Raw genomic sequence first — 24,794 nt, 5'->3', positions numbered from 1 at the left:
CCTCCTCCAGCCAGAATCTGTTCCTGCTCCTAATCCTATCAGCTTCCTGCTCTCACCTTGCTCAGAAAGTTCTCAGCTTTCTGCTGGGTCTTATGAACAAACCAAGATTCCTGACCTGCGCTATGGCCTCAAGCCCCAACAATACTACAGCAGTTTCCAATGCCAAGAGCCAATGCAGCAAACGTTCCCTGCAGTATTCCCAGAATGGGGAACTGGGGGATCTCAGCTTCCCAGGCCCTTCACTCCAACTTGCTCTTTGACACTGACATCTTGTGACCAACTGTGCATATGACAACTCACTTACTCTGATGGAACTGGGATCAGTTCCCAGGGAACTGGGAACTGGAACATGCTCATCCCATGTTATATCCCCTTCTTTTTTTTTTTCCTGTAGGATCAGTGGATCTCTTCACAGGCCAAAGGATCAGAGTAAAGATAAATTAAGACCAGAGACAAATCCACTCAGGCACTGAAGAAATTTGTATTTCCATGTTTTCACTAGTCCCCCAAAACAACCCCAAAATGAAACTGGTGTTTTCAGTGACTGGTGCACAGCACCATTAGCACAACTGCTCTTCCACACGTCCCTCACCAGCATCTTTGCTGAGAAAAACAGAGCTTCTCTTCTCTGCCACTTGCTTAAGATATATCTTTCAATACCTGCCTCTCAGAGACAGCCACTAGAGCCAGCAATGGGCTGAACTTCACCATGTGTAATTGTCCTCTACAGGAGGCAAGACATTCACCTGTACAAAAAGTGAAAAACTAGTTTTGAAAAAGTAAGGTACTCTAGCAGTCACTGTCAAGATTCTGTTACATCCACCCTGTCACATGAAAGCTGTGGGTTGACACTGGTAAGACTGGGTTTGCACACAGAAAACACTAGAATGTGACTTTGCTGAAAGTTCTGAAGTTTATTCCATGTTCACTTACCAATAAACTCCATGAAAGTGTTCTATAGGTATATATTTAATCTGAAGAAAAGAAAAAGTAAATATGAACTACAGTTTAGATATGAACTACACTTACAGAGCTGTATTGGATAGGTCGTCATTCAAATTTAGGATGTAACTTCACAGACATCTGAAGTAACCTGATTATGCAGTAATTCTTACAATGTAGAACCCTAAGAAAAATATAGTAAGGGTCAGCATTTAGGACACTTACCTCAGTGAGTGCAGACTTTCCTACATGTTCCCTGCCATTCTTGGCACCAACTTACACATCACTGAACTGCCACACCTATACCAGTAAATTGGGCATGTCTGGGATAATCCTAGGCATTCAGGCCAACCAATGTGGACGTGCCTGCGCCTGTGCTAATAAATTCTCTCATTCTCCAAGCAGGCTGGCTGCACACAAATAGCTTCCAAGAAAGTGCCAGCTTCAAAAGAATGTTCAGAAGTCCTTGGAAATGCTCTGCTTGGCACAGGCTGGCATCATGCCAGCCAGCATATCAGTTTATTGACAATAAATAATCACATTCCTTTGCCTGGGCCCTGGTTAACTTACTACCACAAATGCTGCCCAAATCCTCCCAGCATGGAGTGTCCACATATGCTTGATATGCCAGAAGGACACGGGATGCTATCCAGAAGGATCCCCTTACTTTGCTGTGGTGGTTTCACCTGAAACACTGTGTCCAGCTCTGGAATCTGGAATCCTGCTCCCTTCTTGGAGTACAAGAAAGACATGGACCTGTCACAGCAACTTCAGAGGAGGGCAACAGGAATGATGACAGGACTAAAACATCTCCCTTTTGAGGAAAGGCTGAGAGAGTGGGAATTTCTCAGCCTGGAGAAATCTCCAGGGTCACTTATTGCAGCCTTTTAACATATGAAGGGGTCTTGTAAGAAAGATGGAGAGAGAATTTTTACCAAGGTTGGTAGTGACAGAACAAGGGGTAACAGAGAACCAAGAACTAAGAAGCAGGTCCCTGAAAAAAAAAAGAGAAAAGGCAAAAGAAAAGGCAAAAAAAGAGAAGTCATCCAGACAGACACTCAAAATCATTGCAGCAAAACAAGCAAGCAATACAGGAATCAATAGTATTTATATTACTGTGACATATGATATTTCATTAACTTACAAGAATTTAGTAGTATTGAAGTGGAACATTTTCACATCAAACTTTTTATCATCTTTCTACAACAAGGAAAATAATTGAAAGGTATTTTAAAATAAGGATCATAATAGATGAATCAATCACTGAGCAAAAAAATGACAAGTTCTACAAATGTCTCTCTTGTTCTAAATTGTTTTTAGATTTAGGTGAAATGCAAATCATTTAGGTGAAATGCAATCAGGATGGATATTTTAAGCATTGTTTTGAGGTTCACTGAAGTGATTTACATTAAGTTTATGTGCAAGGCAGCATCATGTGAAAGTTTAGCTATTATGCAAACAAGATAACCGAGGCTGACAAGAAAACTACCAGAAAAATCATTCAAAACATTTGCGTGACACTGTGCCCTTTTAAATCTTACATTTTTAGCTCAAATTTACTCTTTGAGTTCTGGCTGTTTGTGGTTTTCCCAGCTGCCTGCCTGTGTCAACTCACAGCCTGTGAAAGGCCAAGTAGGTCCACATTTACTTTTGAGACTGTAATACGGTTTCAATAGCAGAAGTTGGACCCTATATAGGGTCTGACATGTCTTACCATTTTTATGATTTTTGTGGAAGAACACTGGCTTTTTCTTTTTTGATATTTACTGCTGAATATGCCTTTTCTAAGACTAACAGCTGTGCCTCACATAATGTGCAAAATGAGGTACAGGATTACTAGTGTCAAGGCTACCTTTTAAAGGAGAAAAGTATAGTGAGATATAAGCAGAGATTTCCACAGTCCATCACTTAATGATGTTGGAGAACACAGGTGCAACCTGTGAAGACGTTCAGGTAGCCACTGGCAACTTAAACCAACAGGAAAGACACTTACTGAATGCTCCTGAGGAGAAGCATATTTAAGAATTATAATTGTCTGCTTGTTCCTGGGGATGCAGGTCTACCAGCAGTGATGCTAGCACCTTATCAGGATATGAAAGCACAGTATGCACAAAATGCAATCCACTTTCAAACAACCAGAGTGCAATAATACCTGCATTTTTCTGCAGCGCAGCAGATGTTATCAGGTAAAAATGCCTTTTATCCAGAAACTACACCATAGGTGCTCTGTGAAGCCTCATGCTTTCTGGACCCTTCAGTGTGTCCCATGACTAGGGATTTGTATGGCCAATTTCTTACAATCAGACAAGCTGCAAGAGACCTGTGCCATTCACTTTTCTATGCATCTAATCCATAGATGACCCTATACTAGGCAGGTGTTCCACCTGCCTTCTCCCTAGAGACCCTACTGGCTAAGAGGAGAGTGTTCCTGTTATTAACTTACATAAGGAATGAGCACTCGGCAAAAGGCAGCAGTGCTCTTACCAGTAGTGCTTAGCCCAGAGGATTTTCAGCTTCATAAGGTCACTCCCACAGGTAACCAGCCCTTTAGAGAGCAGGAAGGAATCCCCTGGAAGAGCTGCACAGCTGGCACACTCTTCCAAGTGCCTACTATATTTGACAATTGCATGGAGCTAGCACCCCAGCTGGTCTGGGATGAATCACTCGTCTGCTTGGTGTGCCATTTGCGGCTCTGTATTCACTGTGCCGTCCTGTGCAACACTAATCTAGGAAGACAGGCACAGCCCTGCTGGTTTGAAGAGAGATCAGACCATGGTCCTTTGCCAAGGTCCTGTTTGTCTAGTGGGACGTGCGTAAGATCTATCAGGCTACCAGTGTAGTAACTACCCACACAATGAAACGACAATTCAGCAAATTTCTCAGTCAGGCTGTCCTTGGCTGAACAGGGATCACAGGGGTTCTGTCTTCCAGGCTTTTCTCCCTCAAATAACTAATAACAAACCCACCTCCCCCATATTTGTAGTATTTGCATTTCCTTTTCACTGTCTGGCAGGACGTTGGTATTTGGCACCTTTGACTGCCTAGCAAATTTATTGATCTCCTTTTTCAGTTGGTTAACCTGGAGAGACAGAAACCACAATAACCATAAAACTCATCATGAAAGCAAAAGCTTTTAATTCAGTATTTCACACTCCAGCAGAAAAAAGCAATACTGACACTACTTCCCCATTTTACATGTTCACATTTTCTGCAAGCTACTTTAACCAGTTTTGCAATGGCCTAGACAATGTCTGTCATGCAGTATTGGGCCTGATAGTACTTCTCTACGTTGACAGGTCGCTGTCAGTTGGAAAACCTCCAATATAAATCAGAAAAAATGAATTAAAATAGCAACTATCTCTCTTATAAACTCAGAGCACAAAGACAGTAAATATTTCACACACCAAGATGATATTCAAATCAAGTACTGTGTTAAACAGTGAACAAGACTCTAAATAAAAACCTTTCATACTCTTAATTTTTCCCACTGAGAACATGGAGTGTACAATCTGATTATGTGCTATCATCAAATTACTGAATACCAATGTTAATCAAACTAATATTTATATCAACACCAAAACCAGGCAGGATCGGGATCACAATTTTGGCAGAATCCAGACAGCTTTAACTTGGTTCAGATCACGTCCCATTCTATTCTAGTGATATACCAAGTAAGCCAAAAAACTGCTCCTGTATCAGCTGCTGTATTTTCAAGATAACTTGTGTGGCAGCTGAGTTGAGGAAAGGCAGTGACTTCTAGACTGTAACTTATGAATGTAGAACACAGCAGGCCTTTCAATGTTTTTTCCCAACCTACAGACCACTTACAAATGCCAAATAGCAACTGATGCAACAGCAGACTTTCAGAGGAATGCAATGGCTTAATCCTCTAAAATTGCAGAGTTTGTCGTTTAAGCTTGCACTTCAAAACCTTGGAGGTATTCGTTTATCATAAGCTACTGCTACTCTTTCACAGTGTAACCGCCGCACACTGAACTTAGCAGCGCTTTATGCTTACAACCGACCAATTCGGGACTCAAAAGTTCCGTAAAAACTAGAATAACTGTCCCATAAGCCTGTGAGCAGCTGTAATTCGCCCAAGCATGGGGACACTGGCAATTCTAGCACCAAAAGCCCAGGTTTTAGCGCCGTCTTGCTGCATCTTAGATGCTCACCAGATAAAGCACCTGGACAACCACGGACAGAAATTGCGCCGTGACACCTTCCCGTGCAGTCACGGCGCTACCGGTGGGCTCGCTGCGCCGCACCCTCGCTGGCCTCTGTGGGATCACCCAAGGGCGGTACCTCCATGCCACCCTTCCCGTCCGCGGCAGCAATTTACCGAATCCCACTCTCCCGGTGGAAGGATTCAAGCGGCCCCAGCGCTGCCCTCAGCCCGCCCTCACCTCCCCCGGCCCCGCCGCACGCGGCGCGCCCTCACAGGCTGCCGCGGGCCGCTGGCCCCGCCCCCCGGCGCCGGCCCGCCAATCCCGGAGGGCGATGTGGCTGCACGCGCTCGGGGCGCTCCCGCCCCGTCCCTCCCGCCTCCCGCCCCTGGAGAGGCCGCGCGCTCCACGCGTGGCGGCCTGCGGTTGGCGGCTCCGCGGCGGCCAATGGCGGGGCGGCACCTCAGAGCGGCCGGGCGCTTCTGCGCGCGGCGGCGCCGCAGCTCTCCCGCCGCCGCTCCGGCCGATGGCGCCCGTGTGCCGCCGCGGCGCTGCGGCCGCAGCCGCCGGGGGTCCCCGGGGGCGCCGCGGATCCCGCGAAATCCGCGCACCCCGCGCCGGCGGCCCTCGTGACGATTGTTGATTGGCGAGCGCGCCAAGCACGTGTTGAGGCGGCAGCCAATCAGCGGGCGCGGCGTGCCGCGAGGGGCGGGGCGGGCGGCGGGAGCGCAGCGTAGGGAGCGGACGGGCCGGGCCGGGCCGGGAGCGGCGGCGGGATGAGGATGCGCGGGCTGTGGGTGCTGGTGCTGCTGCTGGGGCTGGCTCAGATCGCCCTCTTGGCGCGGGGCGCGGCGGCACAGGAAGAGGATGGCGACGGAGGTGAGCAGGGGCCGGGCCGGCAGCGCAGGCTGGGTCTCCCCGCGGGAGGCGGTGTCGCGGCCCCGGCGCTGGGCGCTGCGGGGAGCGAGCCCGGGCTGGCGGGACGCCGCTGGAGCCGGAGGGCTCCTCGCAGGCCTCTGTGCAGGGCTCTGATCCCGTCCCGTGAAGGCGCTGTGGTCTGTGCGAGCCGCTTATCCCGGCGCTGCTCGTCTGTCCTGCGCCATGGGGCGGCTCTGCCTCGCCTCTCCCAAGCAGGGAGTTAACAGCTAGCTAACAATTAGCCATGTTGGCAATCCCCGGCTTCTGAGTCTCCAGGGAATTTGCGATTTTTTATTCCGACTCCTGCCGGACAGATTGCGATTTCATTATGCGGAGAGGGACTCTTCATCAGGGACTGTGCTGATAAGACGAGGAGTAATGGATGCGGATTGAAAGAGGGAAAATTTTCTTCCTCGATACGAGGAAGAAATGCTTTACTCTGAGGGTGGTGAGACACTGGCACAGGCTGCCCAGAGAGGTTGTGGATACCCCGATCCCGGCAGTGCTGAAGACCACCAAGCAGTGGTCTAGTGGGAGGTGTCCCCTCCCATGGCCGGGAGTTGGGACTGTGAGATCTTTACGGTCCCGTCCAACCCTTAGCATTCTATGGTTCTGTGATTGAGCACTCTTTTCCTTACTCCTTTGTTCAGGGACTCTCTGCATTCTTCATGTTTCAAACTGATTTTTTTTTCCCTCACAGAAGGAAGGCCCATTGTTACCATCTTCTTAGTGCTCTTCCCACCGTCTTTGGATTTCACTGACGTGTTTCTCCTCCTTACCAAAATTAGCTGAAACAAAGCTGCTCAGGCTTATTGAGTATAGTGCCTGTATGTAGGAGGCAGACATTTGAAGGTGTTTCTTTTTTTGGTTTTAAGTTTCTTTCATGTGGATTTTGGTAACTTATGCATCTTTCATGTTTCCTACATGAACACTGCTGTATTTTAAGTATTAGAGGACTTTTAGAGAGACTGGATTATGGATGACCTTCTGAACTCATGTCCTGCAACTTCTTGCTCGCCTAACAGGCACTAAAACTTGCAGAAGTGCATTTAGATCTGTTACCCTATTTGTGTAACTGACTGTATGGTCTGTAGGATAAGGGTGAAGAGATTTGTTTTAAATGATATGGCATCTGCAGTAAGGAGATGGAGATACAGAATCTTCCTGTGGAGCTCTTTTCTTTTTTTCTGTTGTAAACTGGAATACAATTTTTCTGCTTCTCTCTGCTTTTAGCTAGAACACGGTTATGGTTTCTTTGTATCATGTGACAAAGTGTAGTACTGATTTCCCTTGCCACCTTCAAAGGGTGAAGTAACACCTGTGATGTTACAGTGTTACCTGTGGCTGGCAGCAGTAGCTCGGCTTCTTCTGGGCCTTTTCATCAATATTTACCATGCTTGCTGTTCTTCTCATTATAGGAGTTCTCAGGATCAAAGGTACACAGTGGTGGAAGTATCTCCTGCTGTGTGGAGCTGAACACTAATCCACTGCCCAACTTGAATCGTTTTCCAGGTTCTATTGTATATCTTGAATTTGTATATAGATCATGAACTAGGCTGTGCAAAGCCTTTGCCTTAAAAATGCACATAATTGGGGATTTCAGTTTTTGCCCTTGGAATGCAGACTTGGGTGAAGTGGAATAAATTTATTTTGCAACAAGGAAGTAATCTTATGCACATTTATTGTTGGGGAGATGAAAAGTTCTGAGCAAACCCAACTTGTTGCACTGCATGATTTGGGAAACGAGGTTTGAGCTCCCAGGGAGGTGAATATGCTGGAAGTGAGGTTAGCCTGGATCCTGACCACTACACCCTTAGCATCCTGGTGATGAGAAAGGAGGGATCATGCAGAGGATCCACCACAGAAAAGATTGAAGGGGGCTGATGATATTGAAAATCTTTCAAAAGCCCTAGCAACACATGATGAGTCCTGACTTCTGGGTTTGTGAAAACTGAGCTCATCCAATTAGGGAACAGTGTGGTCCTCAAAAGGGTACTTTCAAGAAGAATCCCAAAGTCATTGGTGTCTGGATGCAGCATTTTTTGAACAGGATCTACTTTGTTTAAGAAAATGTTACTAGGCTGTACTTCTGATAAATGCTGACTGTTCAGTGAAGTTACTGTAAAAATTAATTTCAGAGTAGTTGGTAGTTGTCATCCTAAAGAAGGCCTGCCAGCCAGCATCGTGTACTTCAAGTCTTAAAAAAAGTTCCTTCTTGACTTCTTGATCATGTTTATTGACTTGTGTAGTAATGTGTTGAAATTTGTGGATTTTTTTTTTTTTTTAGTATAGGGGTAATATATCCATATTTTACCAGAGGACAAATTTTAGCCACAACTGTCACAGCTGTTGGTTTGTCCACTGGCTTTGCAAGTCACTTTAAGAAACAAAGAGACTTCAGTTTGAGGGCAGCTGTTTTATTTTCATGAGCTGACTTATGTAAGTATTTATTAGCTACTTCTGCCACTTTAGGTGTCACAGTTAGACTCATTCTGTTCCCTTTAAATTGAAAACCTTTAGCGCAAAGCAAAGTTTCTTGCTCTTAATAGGAAAAAAAAAAGGTCCTTCTTGCTTCCCTCATGGTTGGGTCCCTGAAACGAGTCTTTCAGTCCCAACAGTAGAGGGATGGCAGAGGTAGCTATGATGGCCCTAGGTGTTGGTGAAGGTGGAAGCTACAGAAAGTAAGTCTGCACGCTTAAGGACTGGTATCTAAGTGTACTTAACTTTCTTTTTAGTGCAGCCTTCCTTAAGCCCTTTGGGAAGAGGTGGAGTCCTGCCGTAGCAGTGCTATTGTCCTGCCTCCATCTCCAGGGAGGAGGAAATGGGTGTGTGTAATGCCCATGACAATGTGTCACTGTCAGGGAAGTTTTACCTTCGCAGGTTGTTGCAGGGAAAGATACAAAAGTATTTCTGTGAGGGATGGTGGATCTAGTGGTTACATTTTCCACCAGTGCCGGATGTTTTTGCAGGTGATACCTTGTTGCCACTGTAGTTGCTGCGGTCTTTGTCTGTCTTGGGGGAGGGTAGTGAGCAGGAACAAGGGTCACGACCTGGTGGATAGTTTGAGGTGCAGGAGCAGAACTGGCCGGCTGGTTTTGCTTGCATTCCTTTGTGTCACGAAAAATCATATCTGAAGCAATTTGCCAGGAATGCAGTGGCTGGGAATTCAGGCACAGGCCAGCCAGGAACAGCCTGTGGTGAAACATAGCCCTCAGAACTGCTGAGCACCCGTGTAGGGCACAAGTTTTGCCTGCTGAAGCCCTCTGAAATCCAGCTGTTTCACCGGGCAGTCCTGCAGGTCTGTGAGGCATGGATTCACTCTAGGGTGAGCAAGTGCTGCAACACAGGAGGCATTGTCTGCTTGCAAATAGTGCTTTTAGCTGCCTCAAAGATCAGGTGAAACGCTTGATAAAGACACCTAATCCATCTGACTACTGTTGAGTGATAAATTATCTCCTGTGATCACTCCCTTCATCAGAAGCTTTAGTATTTTTGTGCTACATAAATTTGACCTCTAATTAAAATCAACATATTTTCTCTAAGAGCCCATATTTTTTCCTGAGAGCATATAGGCTTGTTTTTGTATACTTTCTTCCAAACTAAAAATAGTTATTGTAATTTAATGGCATAATTTTATCCATGGTGAGGTTGATCCTAATGTCTGCCGTTGGTCTGAGAAAAGTGGGGTTTGTTTTGTTACCTTTTTCATATCTGGATAGCACAAATTTATCATTCTTAACTTTCAACTTCCTGATGAAATCAGAATATTTTCAGAATACTGCTGCAGTATCTCCTCTCAGCTTAGTCAAAAGGCAATGAAAGTTAAATAGAAAATAATTTTAAACAAGAAATCTTAATCCCTTTTTTCTTTTGTTAAGATTTTTTTTAAATCCTACTCCTGGGACTCCCACTGGTTGAAAGGGACTTAACTTCATTGTTTTACAGTTTTCATTTGGGATGAGATATTTTCATTACTTGTTCTGTAACTGAAATTCTTGTAAAGTCCTTCAGGAAGGTCTGGTTTCCTTGAAAGATAGCAGTTTTGGTTTTTTTAAATAGTTTAAAGGAACATGTGAAAGGTCAGATTTTGAAAAAACCATCTCAAATTCCAAGCCAACAAAGAATTAACCAGCAGAAATGTGCTGGCTTCAGCTTTCACATGCTAATTTTGCTTTAGTAATTTAACAAATCTTCTTTGTCCTTTAAAGGCCTGTTTTGGACCAGCGGTTCTGGTCTTAAAGGCCTCCCCAAAAGTTCTTTGAAAGAAGAAGCTTTCACTCCATTATTATTTTTTTTTAGGAATACTACCTGGGTCCTGCAGTCAGTTACTTGATTTTACACTCTCTGCAGCCTGGTGCTGATCCAGAGCAGAGTGATTGACGCTCCTGTGAGTGGAAAGACTCCTCAATGAATAGCAGACCTGACACATCGCTGTTACTGAAAGCAAGAGCGGCAGAGGCAGATGGAGCAGTCAGGACAGAAGCACAATTTTGAAGTGCTGCCTCCATACCACCTTGATAGTAGCAAAATTGTAACATTTGGGTTTATAGCAAGTGTGTCTGTTTATCAGACCTTCAGACAGGCAGCACATAGCTATTGTGATGTTACAGGTCTCCTGAGCAGGGGTGCAAGGGAAGCATTGGGAACAGATAACACCTGCTTTTTTTGGTGCAAGACAGTAATTTTTCCAACTTCAAGTTGGCTACACTTAAAGGACAGCTGGTCTGTTGCATGATGAAGGGGTTCTGTGTGAAGTTCAGGTATCATTTGTGTGCCCTTCTTGCCCAGCAAAACGTATCTCACCGCCCACATTTCAACAAGATGTCCATCAAACCTTGGTGGCAACTGTTGCATAGATTTGTGTGCTTTAATTCTTCTCGTGTCCATTTTGTTAGTTCTTCCTGAAATGTGAAATACCTGTTGATACTTTACTGAAATATTAATATTCTTAACTGGTGTGGTGTGGACACTGTTGAATTAGTCAAACATCTGAGTCCAGGCTCTTTGCAAACTGAGATAGCTGTCACTGTATGTGGAGCAGAAACTAATTCATGTGGGTACTTTTCTTAACCACAGGAGATAGCTAATCCATCTTCAGTCTGGTACTGTCACTTTAATGTTAAACTTGACACATTGTAATCTGTGTCATATTCTTTCCTTTCCAGAATCTGTTGCAAAAGAAGCTGATGATGATGGTGATGATGATGATGATGAAGAGGATGACGAAGATGATGATGATTCTGTAGTTAAAGAAGAAAATGGTGTATTAGTCTTGAATGATGCAAACTTTGACACCTTCACTGCAGACAAGGATACCGTGCTGCTGGAGTTTTATGCACCATGGTGAGTTCACAGCAGCACCTCCATGGGTGCAGCATCAGAGGGCTTCTCTGCCAGGACAAGCTCCTAAAAAGTGAGCTTGGGTTGCCATTTTAAAGATGACAAAGGACTAACTTGCCTTCAGGAGATGCCCTGGACTCTGCTATAGTCCAGAAAAAAAGCTGGTTTTGGTGGTGGAGAAGAACCTTTTTTCCCACCCCTGTACCATGCAATAACCAACAGCCTGCTCCTGTTCCACAGATTTGGGTCATACTGAGGGATCCCATGCCTAGGGGAGCACAAGCCTAATTCTAGCCCTGTTTTATGCCTGTCATGGAACAAAAATGGTCTCAGTGAGGCCCAGAAAAGTCATGCAGTGTGGTCTTGCAGCCTGCTATTATTGTGTGCCAGTCCTGGACCACTGAGAAGGTGTGTACTTGCTCATCTAGATGGAGTAATGAAGTCTTCCCTAGAAGGGAAATTGCCAGAAGGTTTTCCTTTCCAAATTCACATTTCTGTCCTTGCCAGAAGGGTATGGTATGGTTAGGGACACAGCTTTGTTTGTATTACCAATTTAAGGAGTGCCTCATACATCTACCTAATGATGGCAGTTCTGCTGGCATCCCAGGGTATACAGCACCACTGGTCTGCTCCAGGGAGCTACGATGGACTTACTTGCATATAACCAAGACAAAGGATTTAGGCCAGGATGTGTCTTCTCTTGCATTCTTATGTTCAAAAACATTAGGGATGGTTACTGGGGTAGAAGTAGAGTACTTCTCTACTTCTAAGAGTAGAAGATATTTTCAGTAGAGTTGCTGAGTTAGTGTTGCAGCCAGAATCTCTTTTCTTTTGTGGCTCAGTGATACAAAAATGACTTATTCGTTGGTCCTTCTCCAGCCTTTGAATAGAGGGGGCATATGATCTTGCTTGAGGTGGAGCTGCATTTTAACTTGTGCCATTCTTGTCAGAGAATCCCATCCCTGCTTGGCTGTAGGCATTAATTCTGCAGCTGTAGTTTGCCTACATGAAAACTAAACATGAAGTTCAATTTATCTGAGCAGAAGGATATGTATCATCATAGACTAAACACCTCTCCTATTTTTCTACTCCCCCTCCTGCCAGCTGAGATGCTAAGGAGCACAGGCTATCTGCCACACACTTCTTTCGGTTTTCGTATATTTTCCTGGTTTCTTCTTTAGCTTGTCAGGCTATATTTGGCATTTACTATGCTGGTATCCTTGGCCATGCCTACTTTTGCAGCAGGAGCCTCTGTTCTCCCCAGAGAGTTCTGGTGTGGCCAGAGAGGGAGCAGATGCTGTGTTACCATGGTGGGTGGGAGATTGCATTAGGCCAGCTTAACTGCTGGTTCATTTTCTCTTTACTTCAATTTAGAGTGCTAGGGAGAGGCTGAAATTGAATTGAGACCGTATTTGTCAGGGGTGGGGAGGGGTGGGAGGAAGGAAGGGAGGAACATAATACAAGATTTACAACTTCGTTGTAAAAACAGTTGTTGAATTTTTTTACAGTGGTTTTATAAAGCATATGGCAATACATTCCACATTGAATGAAAATTAAGAAAAATAAAGGTTTTGATGTGAACATACAGTACATTAGCTACAGTTGCTCTCTATCTCTCCATGATCTGAACATCTAGCAAGACAAACATTTCTGTGCTGATGATGTGAACATCTACCAGAAGGCATCCTGGAAATTCAGAGCAGCAGAGCACCTCTGCATGTCTGTCATGCATTTATATATCTACTTGTGTCTTCCTCTGACAGGTGTGGGCACTGCAAGCAGTTTGCTCCTGAGTATGAAAAGATAGCCAAAACTCTGAAGGAAAATGACCCTCCTATTCCTGTAGCCAAAATAGATGCTACTGCAGCTACTTCACTATCGAGTCGTTTTGATGTCAGTGGCTACCCAACCATCAAAATCCTGAAAAAAGGCCAAGCTGTTGACTATGATGGGTCGCGGACGGAAGACGGTAAGCACCAGTCCTTTGCAGTTCCCTGTAAGAAAACAAAGTAGCATATGATCTTGTTTCTTACTATGTGGCTGTTTTGAAGGACTCTGATCTCAAGTTATTTATCTTAAAACAAGTAATATTATGAATGCTGAAATTTTCCCTGTTTTCTCAACAGGCTGCGTGCTAGAGGACAATTTTGTAGGTAGTGGGTAGTGCTGTTACTGCCAGAAGGTTTCTAGAAATTATGACTTGACTGGAAGAGGAGACAGTCTCATGTTTGCTGAAGGATCAGCCAATAAACATTTGATCTATATATTGACTGTATAGAAAACCACTTGTATTTTCCTTAATTAATATGCCCAGCTCTAGCCAGAGGGGGAAAAACTACCTTTTCTGTCTGTTTTGAGATGGAATTCAGTGCTGCACACATCTGTGCTCTGCATAAGGCACTCTATGGGGTGAAGAGAAGACCTTCCTGGTAATGCCAACAAGGAAATAAGGGATAAAGGAGCTTGATTAAATAAAGTGTTCTCATGTAAGGTTGATGTGTAAGCATTGGTCCAACACTGTGCCTGCCACTCTGTTTTCTAATTCTTGTATTTGACGTGCTCCTTGTATGTTAAAATGCATGTTTGCTAATTGGGTTATTGAACTGTATTTCAGCTATTGTGGCCAAAGTCAGGGAGGTTTCTGACCCCAACTGGACCCCTCCACCTGAAGCTACTCTGGTATTGACCCAGGATAATTTTGACGAAGTTGTGAATGATGCTGACATAATCCTGGTGGAGTTTTATGCTCCCTGGTAAGCAAGAAGGCAGTCACCTGTATTTGTCTAGCACAGATGGCCTGAACACACTTGGTGAACCTGTCTTCCATTGTTATGCCTCGTTACACATCTGTGCCTCATGCAGAGCTCTGGTATACCTCATTTCTAATCTGCACCTGGGATCATGTTGCAAATCACTAGCAGACTAGACTGGATCTATGTCTCAGCAAGGGGTGGTGTCCAAATCTTCGCTGGAGGTTCATAATATTTGCTAATTTGGGAACACACCGAGGTACTAAAAACCAAAGGGAATTGGTCCTTAGCTTAAAAATGGCCTCTAAAAATGAAGCTACCTATAGTAGTGTGAGGCCAGGCACAGAGTCCAGCTTCAGGTTGCAGAGACACATCTTCCTAGGCTGAAGTGTGCCCTGTAGATTCAATGATCCCATTTCTGCATTCTGGAAGTCTTAACTCTTCCACTTCAGGGGTAGAAGGTACCTGGCAGGCTTAATGACTTGTAAGAAGTGCCCTCTGCTGTCCCTCCCTAGGTGTGGACACTGCAAGAGGCTTGCTCCAGAATACGAGAAGGCTGCCCAGGAGCTCAGCAAGCGCACGCCTCCCATCCCCCTGGCTAAAGTCGACGCCACGGCTGAAACGGAGCTTGCAAAGAAGTTTGATGTTACTGGCTACCCAACTCTCAAAATCTTCCGCAAGGGCAAACCTTATGACTACAGTGGTCCGCGGGAAAAATACGGTACTGCAACTTAGGCTTTTTCTTGTTTTCTGAGGGCTCGGCCACAGATATTTTGATGTAACTTGCAGACACATTGAGTTCTGTATCTCTGCAGGACTTGCAGATTTGTTAATGTCATAGCAGCAGTAGCTGGGGAAAACTGAAAAATTCTGCTCTCATACCTACACAGGATATTTAAATTTGTCTCTAGTCTTCATAACATCTTTTGGTGGTAGTGTCAGCTCCTTTCAATATCAAGTAAGTTAAATACACATGGTGAAGCAGTGGCAGTATAGGTAAATGGGCAGGTTTTAATTATACTGGAATGCGCCTTGAGGGCTGGCAAAAATACTCAATATTAAGTTTTAATTAGACTTAAGACTATTCAAGTAGCACTTTGGCTCATAACAGGTTCAGGAGACAGTGAAGGGTCTGGAATTTTAGAAAGGAGCATTGCTTGCAAGATCAACTGATATACATGGATTATGTGCTTGATCACCTCTTCTGAAACCAACCTGAAAGGGAAAAATCAGAAATGCAACTTTAAAAACTTGGACTGAAATCTTGCTGATTTGATCTTTAGGTTATTGTGGGAGGGCTGCACAGGAGGAAAGGTGTTCATGGGAAATGTGACATTAAACATTTTAGATGGCATGCCTGAATCTTCCAGTTCAATAAATGTTCTAAGCAACTTTTTGGGGGCGGGTTTCTCTCACAGGTATTGTTGACTACATGATTGAACAGGCTGGTCCTCCATCCAAACAGATTCAGGCTACCAAGCAGGTACAAGAATTTCTGAGGGATGGGGATGATGTCATCATCATTGGTGTCTTTAGTGGAGAGAATGACAAAACCTATCAGCTCTATCAGGAAGCAGGTAAAGAATGTTTTAAAATATTAATGGAATATATGTTTTGTTGGGATTCTGCCTAGGACTTTGGGCATGGAGAGATCATTTCTGCTCCTAGAACAATAGGGAGGGTTGGAGAGGAGAAGAAGTAGTAGGAGGAAAGGTGATCTTCTACTTGTACTCAAAAAATAAGCTCACACCGGATTTTGAGGCTGTAACTAAAGTGTCAGCCAGTCACAGATTATATCTCTGCTTGGTAATTGTGTCCCTAAAAATAGTGTGGATAGCTGAACTATTTGGGGGAAGCCAAGAGGTAAGAGATTGACAAAAGAATAACTGTTTTGAGGTAAGAGATTGACAAAAGATTAATATGTTTTGGAAGCTGTTCAAGGTGTTTGAGTGTGTAGAATAACTTGCCAAGTGGATGGGCTGTTGAACAGCATTCAAATAGTGCTGCTGGAATTGTATGTATATTCACATGCTTCTCACACCTGGATGAGAGCTGTTGTCTAAGACTGGGTTGTTCTGTGTCACTTGGAGAACAGGAACTGTTTCCTTGTAGTTACAGTCTCAAGATCTCAGTTACAAGCTGTCAGTTCACTTTCTAATGACTTTTCCTTCACCCTAACCTATTTTTCAGCTAATGGTTTGAGAGAAGATTATAAGTTCCATCACACCTTCAGCAACGAGATTGCAAAACTATTGAAAGTTTCTCCAGGAAAACTGGTTGTCATGCAGCCGGAAAAATTTCAGTCAAAGCACGAGCCCAAGATGCATGTTCTGAATCTTAAAGTGAGTAGATAGTCCAGAGCTAAAATGTTTATGTGTGGGATTGAAGGTTCTCTTTCTCTGTAATTATGATCAGTTGGCATCTTCCTGTTGGAAGTACTCCCACTAGATATTTGAGTCAACCTGTTTGTACACTGAAACTGTACTTCTTTTTTAAGAGGACTTTATGAAATTAGTCCAGATGTTATGTTTTCAAATAAGAATTTGTTCGTGCAATATTCGGTGCTCAAAGGTTTGAAGAAAATGTGGTGTCAGCCTTGTTTTTATAACATGTCCTTCCCTCTTTTGCATTCATGTGTGTCCCAATATTGTTTTTTTAGTAGTTTGTAGCAGAAATGCTGCTTAAATCTGTTTGTTTGAACTTTTTTCACTATTTCTTTACAGGACTCTACCGAGGGATCTGAGATTAAAGAGCACGTGCTAAAACATGCTTTGCCTCTAGTTGGTCATCGCAAGCCTTCCAATGATGCCAAGAGATACTCCAAGCGTCCTCTAGTGGTTGTCTACTACTCTGTGGACTTCAGTTTCGACTACCGTGTTGGTAGGTTTGCTACAATTACCCTTCCTTCACTTTGAGAGGAAGCAGGCACTAAATAACTAGAAATTACCAATTCTGTCCTGTCCTGTTTTGTCAGCCACTCAGTACTGGAGAAGCAAAGTCCTGGAAGTGGCTAAAGACTTCCCTGAATACGTGTTTGCTGTTTCTGATGAGGAAGATTATTCTTCTGAAATAAAAGATTTGGGCCTGCTTGAGAGTGGAGAGGATGTCAACGCTGCCATTCTGGATGAAGGTGGCAAGAAGTACGCCATGGAGCCAGAAGAGTTTGACTCTGATGTGCTCAGGCAGTTTGTGGTGGCGTTCAAAAAAGGTACAGTTTGTAAAATAGGGTTCTCTAAGCTATTTTGTTTACACTTCCAAGAATTGTTTTCTGAGGCAATGGCTCCAGTAACAGAGCCTGTTTTATGAGCCTAAAATGTTCCTGTGGCTTTAAAGTGTGAGCTGGTCATTCATATTTGGGACTACTATATTAAATCATGGGTTATTACTTTGTGGATGTACAGCCATAAAAAGAGGAGAAGGGTTCTAGGGAATTGCAAAAAAAACCCCTCTTGCCCGTATTTCAGGAGGTTATTGGGCCACAATGTCACCAGTTATCTAGCCTGTGTTTCATGCTGAGGCAAGTTCATTTGCTAGTGCAGTGATTTTCCCTGGCAGGAGGATGTACTTCTGCCCTTTCTTAGAGGAGATTGTAAGGGGTGCTCTTACCATATTCTAACGGTGTTGTGTGTTTTACTTCCTTCTAGGAAAACTGAAGCCAATTGTGAAATCCCAGCCAGTGCCAAAAAATAACAAAGGGCCTGTGAAAGTGGTAGTGGGTAAAACCTTTGAGACCATAGTGATGGATCCGAAGAATGATGTTCTCATAGAGTTCTATGCCCCATGGTGTGGACACTGCAAGAAACTAGAACCAGTGTATAATGAGCTAGGCAAAAAATACAAGAATGAGAAAAACCTGATTATAGCCAAGATGGATGCTACTGCCAATGACGTGACGAATGACCACTACAAAGTGGAGGGATTTCCCACCATCTACTTTGCTCCAAAGGACAAGAAGAACAACCCGATTAAATTTGAAGGCGGGGACAGAGATTTAGAGCATTTGAGCAAATTTATAGAGGAGCATGCAACAAAACTCTCCAGAACAAAAGAAGAGCTTTAGATAAGATGGGGGTGGAGAAGAAAAGTTGTTTGTACAATGTAGTTAAAATCAAGTTACTGACAAAACTTGGTGAGAGAAGAATTAAGCAGTTTTGAGCAAAGAGATTCTTGAGCAGTAAAGCAATTTCAGTATCTTTTTTTTTATATGGCAGATGAGTTTTTTTTCTGGACACTGAACTTAATACTCTAATATGAATGTCTTATGTTAGTTACGGTTTTGATCTTTGGAGAAAAATACATCCTTTATTTTTTGTGACTGTCTTGAGCTTTGTTCTTTGACTCCAATGCAACTGTTTTTAAGTTAAAAGATACTACCAAAAAGAGAGAAGCAGATCCCTCAGACAAATAGATTTCTCTTATTTATTGTAATGGTTACTGGGGGGAGTAGTCTCTTCAGCTAGTCTTTTCAGTTATGTTTCTTTGTACCTATTCATGTGACTCTATCACTGTATTCATAACTGAGGATAAGAATGGAGGTTTCCTAAAGTGCAGATGAATTATTTGGTCCTACTGAGATAAGACACAGGGACGTGCTAACTAAATATGCTCTAGACCTGTTTTAGCTTTGTGGCTCTCTGTAGAGGGGATGATGCTAAAATAGCAAGTTTTTCTAATGTACCTCTCTTTACTAGTCCTTATTGACCCATTTACATCTTAGTCTTCCTGAATATGTTTTGGAGTAATTAGAGTGTGGCAGAAAAAGAGCATCTAGTGGGTGGAAATCCTGGGATTCTGATGTCAGATCTATGTGTTACTGTCTCCTTTCCTTTTGCAGAGAGGAAAGTTTGATAGTGATTCTTCTTTGGGCAAGCAGACTGAGACCTTCTAATGGCCTTTATTCCTCTAGCAGATATTGCAAGTACAGAGAATAATCACATCCTCTCTGCGCTCCCCTTGGGAGTATATGCATTTAAAAGTGAGTTTTTATCTTGAATGGCCTTGTTTAGATATGTCCATACATTTATGGGCCATGTTGAGGCTGCAGACTTATGGGCTCTAGAAGCACTGTCTGCCTCTTCTCAGAGCCGTGATGCTGCGGTGTGTACGACTTGAGTGTCCCTGAGGCAGTTTTGATTCACATTTCGTTTTACAGGTATTTCTTCTCCTAGCAGCACTGTTTTCTGTCTTGCAAAATATGACCAGTCTTCCTTCAGTAATTGCTTGTTGCATTAGTTCGTAGATTTTTGGAGAGTGTACAAATCTAAAACCAGTACCCAATCTTTTTTTTTTCTTCTGGGGAGATGCATTCTTCTGTGTATCAAGGATAAACCAGGATAAACAAGGATGTCCAGGAAGTGGCTGTTCAGGTAGAGTCTGGGGACCCAAAAGGGACTGCAAGGGGGTACGTAGTCCTTATACTTTCCTACTGCACTTGGCATCCCTATTGAAGGGGCATCCTTCCCTCCTGCCTTAAAAGGAGACTGTCCCCCACTGTTAACAACCCACACGGCAAAGCATAACTATCAAATTATTCTTGCAGAGGTGTATGGGACGGACTGCAGGAAGGCTTTCTCTTAATTAATGGTTTAGCCAAAGATAGTGAACAAAGCTCACCAGCAGGTTATGAGTGAGAGGGACAGTATCAAATCTGGAAGTGCTGGGGTGTGCCTGAATGCTATTCAGCTCCTATTCTTTATCAGCAAAAGATGGGAAATGTTAAGGAAGTGTTAAAGCAGTGTCATCATTTACCTCAGGCCCTAGCATTGTCCCTCTCCTCTTTTCACATTAGAGGGCTTTTTCTTTCTATTGTCCTTAAGTGGACAGATGGCTGTTAAGCTTAAGACAGTATTTCACCTACAAGTCTCTTACCAGATAAAGTGCATTATCTTCCCATCTACTGGCATTTCTTTTTGCAGCTCTTCTGTAGAGCTTTCAAAAGCTATAATCTATTCTAAATGTGTTGTTCAGGCAACAGGAGTGAGATCAGACTTAGCTGAGCACCAGAGGTGATTTTTTTCAGAAAATAAACATACAGGTCAAGTAACAAGTTCTGTCCTATCTGCCAGTGTTATCAACTCAGTTCTTCAAAGAACTAGGCATAGGCTTTTTAAAGCAGTTCTTAAAACATAGTTCAGGTTCTATGCCTAAGAAAATACCTCACACAATGCTGTGGGGAACTAATTTACTCCTTGTTAGTTGATTGCAGACTTAAAGGGTTTTTTCCAAAACAGCTGTTGTCTAACTTACAGGGGGATATGGATAAATAAGGAACATGTAGAAGGGAGGGTGGGGAGTCCCTTATTGATGGTGAAGGACTTCAGTCAGGGTTGAGGCACCATTCTCCTTGGGACAGCAAGGGTTGAACTTGAGCACGAGCATTTTCTCGCCTCCCTCTGAGAGGTGCTAAATTATTAACATTGTCATTGCCAATGCTGTACTGTTTCTTTAAACTGTGTCCTCCCAGCAGGAGCCAACCCCTCTCTGGGCTGAAACCTCTACAGCCTCCAGGGAACCTCTCTGGCAATAGAAGACACAAGGCCCAGGGGAGTGTCCTAGATGTGCTTGCTCAGTGCTCCTGTCACCCCTCTCTCTCCTCCTTGCCTTCACAGGTGGAAGCGGCCTAGTGCATAAACAGTTACTTCAGTGTGGTGCTGAGACACCTGACTCTTGTTCAGGAGCAGTAGTGCTTAAGTCAGAGCTGATTAGGAATACAGTAACCAGTACTGCTTACAGTCTCTTGACAACAGTGAGCTGCAAGAGCAGGCAGTGTTACCCCAAGCAGGTTATGAGCAGTAGGGGGATTGAGGATTTGTTCCATCCTTACAATGGTGTTGCCTGACCACATTTTCTGTGAATCCTCAGCTGTGCCACTCACCTTGGCATCTGCATGTCATAATAAATACATTTATAACTCCCCAGCAAGATGAGAATACTCTTGCCTCTAAGCTTTGGGAGGAGTCACAGTGGAAAGCAAATTGCTTTCCTTAGTTCAAGTATCCTATCCTTTGCTGTGTGTACTATCAACATCACATGAACCCTCTGTAAAACTCACTGGGATGGATACACTGTGAGGTCTGTTATCTCTGTACAGAAAATGATATTAATGTGATTGATGCATTCTAAGGAGAACAGGTCATACCATCTTTTGGAATTTGTTAAATGCATCATGCGTGTCTGCTTTTTCCTTCCTGAGGCATTAGGATGCTTTCCTAAACATCCTAAATACTTTTATTAGAGAGTTACCTAAATGCTGCTATTAGCCTTGCTGTTCCCTTATTACAGAAGAAAAAAAAAGTGCAGTGCAAGAGAATAAGGGAGCTAACTGCTAATTATGGTAGTGCCTGGGTATGGCCCAGGATTTGGCTGGTGGCAAGCAGGAAAGGCACTGCAGAGCTGGTGCCACAAAGTTTTCTCTGCCCTCTTGTATGTGAGGCTATGTACTGAGGAAACAGGTTTCTGGAAAGTAGAACATGAATAAATGGTACTGATTAAAGGCTTCTCGGAAAGTAGCATTTACTGTAGTGATCAGACTGCTGTCTTTTCTTTTTTGGTAGGCAATAGAAGCCAGTGCAAACTGTGATCCAAAAGGCCTTTGCTGACAGCCTGCATTGGTATTGGACACTGGTCAGAGGGCTGAGTGTTGCAGTCTGTATGCTCAGCCCTTGATGTGGGTAGTGAGTAAGTCAAGCCCTGTGCAAACTTGTGTAATCCGCTTCTCAAACTGGTACAGACCCTTGTATTTGTTATGCAATTTGGCTTTGGTTTGCTGTGTTTGACTTGCAGAACTCCCTTTGTCAGTGCAGATCAGGGATCTATGAGCAACCCTAGCAAAATTCAGTGCAGTAGCATCTTGGATCAGTTGCCGGGCATTTCTAAGACTTCAGCACAGCTTGAAGTGTCACAGGAATCACTGCATGTCACTGCAGTGCATTTGCCAGGGGAGGGCTCTCAGTTGCTACAAAGAGCTCCCCTTCTTTTCCTGCCTGGACCCATGGTAGATTGTGTGAAGCCATGCAACCAGGAGCAGAAGAAATGTTCTTCTTCCATGCATGACCTGTCTTTATATCTGCCCAGAATGCCACTCACAAATCAAGTGATTTCATTCAACATCCTTGGAGGTTGCACTGTACTTGAAGCCAGTTCCTTTAGACAGAGCTCTGCCTGCTCTCAGGCCACAGACTGATGTCATGTTAATGTTAGTGCTGGATTTTCTGTGTCAGGAGCTGCTGGTTTTATGTGAAGCCATTGTGCTGTAATCTGTCTGAACAAGCTCTATATGTACCATGAAAACTAAATTATCATGTCTTTGTAGAGTCTAGATGAGGCTGGTTGGGTCTGGAAGGACAAGACCACTCTCCTGTTTCATTTTTGCATCCAGAGAGAATGGGATCTGGTCTGTGAACTGCTCCAAATCCCTACATTAGAAAGGTGGGAGTTTCAGTTTCAGAAATGCTGTTCACATCTCAAGCTGTGTGTGACTTGGTTAACAGAAACATAAAGGAGATAAGCTATATTAATCCAACCATGCAAATAAAACCCTTATCACAATCAGTAACCCAATCCTCTGAAGGATTTCCACAGGCTGGGATTTTGAACAGCCAGTTGTTTCTTCATAGTGAAAGCTGACACTTGACAGCCTGGCTTCCATTGATACCCTTCTACTTGCCTTTGTCTAAGTTATAGTGGCCTTCCTGAAATCTAGTATGTTTTGCCTCACAATAGGAGAGAATTGTTCTGCAATACAGCCTGGTAAAATCCTGCTCAGAATGATAAAAGCAGAGTAAAAAAAATACAGCAGAAGGTCATCTCAGAGGCAGAGAAAAAGGTAATTTATAAGTTTTCCCTAAAGTTAGAGAAAGCAAGGCTAGACAGGGCCATTTACTCAGCTCATCTTTTTGGTTTACATATCAGACCACAAGTTCTCTACTGTTTGCTTTCCATATTCAGCCTAATAGCTTGCATTTAACCTGTGGGCCTGTCCAAACAAAGTGTGCAACACAAACAAAGCTTCATAGCTCTGCTGAGTGGTGCTGCTGCACTAACACTGATTTCTGAGCCACAGAATGCAATCAGGAAACGGGATGTGCCACTAGAAATTGGTACTACTGCTTTGAGGAAGGAAGGCAGTTTTGCCTTCACTTTGCCATGTGAAATATTTCATATGTAACTTTTGATGATGCCTTTGGACAGTGGACTTCAGTGATGTGTTTTCATGTGGGGGTTGGCTCTTCTTTTGTGATGTTGAGTTGGTTTTGGTGTTTTTCAGTCTCAAGATACCTACTAACATATAACAAGTAAAACTCCACTAGTTTAATTAAGCTGTGGCTTTTCCCAGCCAGCAGATTTTCACAGAGGGCCTAAAGACAAGAGGGTTGAGCTTCATTTAAGCTCCTTTCCCTGAGCCTGAAGGAGCAGTAATAGAGCACCAGACTTCAGCAGATGCAAATTGATAGAGCTGTTTACTGGTGTACTAATGAGTCCATGGAATTGTCAGCGGCCTTACTATAATCTGCCTGTCTCTTTGTTTTTCTCAGAGATCACCCTTAATGTTCAATTTGGACAAACCAGCTAATCTTTAAATAGAAAAATCACAAATTAAAAAAAAGGTCACAGTGGGTTTGTTTTTTCATTCTTACACTTCCAAAGTGCACCATAAATGTTAATGATCAAAGCATGCCGTTTGCCATAGCTACACAGCAGTGGGTATAAGTGCAGTACTTATACAGGAAAATGTCCAAAAGAACTGGTAAGGATCAACAAGTCCTCCTTTGATCACAGTGCTGGGGTAACAGGTTCAGTGGTAAGATAAAATCAATGTTTGTTTGGAGTTATTTTCCTAACAATGCAGCTTGTTTTGCTGAGAATTATAGGAATGGTCAAACTTCAGTGTCACAAGACATCTATTGCTTGAACGCTTCAGCCTGAAGAGGAACTGTGGATATATAAGGATCAAGTCATCCTCTTGTGCATGAAGCACTGCATTTTGAAAGGCCAGACCTAAGTCACTGGTGGAAAACATACTGCTTGGAAAGGAAAGAGGAAATTAGGACAATGTGTGAAGATTACTACACATATGTAAATGAATCACAGGCAGTACCAGGCAATACAGCCAATTGCATGTATTTGTCGCTAGTAAGTACAGATCAATAACTATGTGAGAGCAAAAAAAGCAAGAGAAAGCATTTAGCCTGAGACATGCATCAGCTCAGATATAAAATAAGTAGAACTGTACAAAAAATATTCTAGTGAAAATTGTAGATCTTGGGATACTGTTTGGAGGGGAAAAAATAACATTGCCACAAAACTCTCTTGGTTTGAAACATTCCTTGCTTTTCATCTCGCGAGTGGCTGAAATCAATAACCAATTTAGACCATGCACTTTAATAGTGATAAAATAATGACATTTTCTGACTCAACAGAGTCTAACAGCAAAATTTCTTCAGACACTTTGACTTCAGAGAATCTGTCAAATGCATTCAAAAATATCCTGCTATATTCATTTGTTTGCCATGAGAACTGAGTGGTTATTATGTGGTTCTCTGCTGTCTATGACATTTCCTTTTTCCTAGGTCAACCTTCCTTCTACTAAATTGAATCCAGTGTTAATCTTTCAGAATAAACAAGATCCATCCAACACTATGGATGTAACAAAGTTTTCCTGATCCCAAACCAGGATTTA

The 24,794-nt window shown here is 43.4% G+C and overlaps 1 protein-coding gene and 1 long non-coding RNA gene across 2 annotated transcripts; one reads left to right on the top strand and one right to left on the bottom strand.

Moving 5' to 3' along the window:
• Window positions 1–894: 894 nt before the first annotated feature.
• On the bottom strand, window positions 895–4,967 carry LOC137481461 (uncharacterized). Its single transcript, XR_011003503.1, has 2 exons — window positions 4,771–4,967; window positions 895–1,936 (listed from the first exon to the last, which is right to left on the bottom strand). It is a non-coding gene; the product is annotated as an uncharacterized lncRNA (long non-coding RNA).
• An 857-nt stretch (window positions 4,968–5,824) lies between these two features.
• Window positions 5,825–18,433, top strand: PDIA4 (protein disulfide isomerase family A member 4). Its single transcript, XM_068203121.1, has 10 exons — window positions 5,825–5,987; window positions 11,192–11,369; window positions 13,130–13,335; window positions 13,981–14,119; window positions 14,632–14,837; window positions 15,535–15,693; window positions 16,307–16,458; window positions 16,840–16,996; window positions 17,091–17,324; window positions 17,761–18,433. The coding sequence occupies exons 1-10, from the start codon at window positions 5,885–5,887 to the stop codon at window positions 18,174–18,176; spliced, it is 1,950 nt and encodes a 649-aa protein (XP_068059222.1). The 5' UTR covers window positions 5,825–5,884; the 3' UTR covers window positions 18,177–18,433.
• The last annotated feature ends 6,361 nt before the right edge of the window (window positions 18,434–24,794 follow it).

Source organism: Anomalospiza imberbis, chromosome 1 (assembly GCF_031753505.1).
Source record: "Anomalospiza imberbis isolate Cuckoo-Finch-1a 21T00152 chromosome 1, ASM3175350v1, whole genome shotgun sequence".
Taxonomy (NCBI): domain Eukaryota; kingdom Metazoa; phylum Chordata; class Aves; order Passeriformes; family Viduidae; genus Anomalospiza; species Anomalospiza imberbis.
The sequence above is the reverse complement of the archived record's forward strand: the minus strand, read 5'-3'. Positions and strand labels throughout refer to the sequence as shown.

What these genes read in the sequence shown, in the direction of transcription:
- PDIA4 (XM_068203121.1), top strand. Translation starts at nt 5,885, where the DNA reads ATGAGGATGCGCGGGCTGTGGGTGCTGGTGCTGCTGCTGGGGCTGGCT. An exon ending in CTGGAGTTTTATGCACCATG is followed by an intron (nt 11,370 to 13,129) that starts GTGAGTTCACAG and finishes TTCCTCTGACAG; the next exon opens with GTGTGGGCACTGCAAGCAGT. An exon ending in TGGTCCGCGGGAAAAATACG is followed by an intron (nt 14,838 to 15,534) that starts GTACTGCAACTT and finishes TTTCTCTCACAG; the next exon opens with GTATTGTTGACTACATGATT.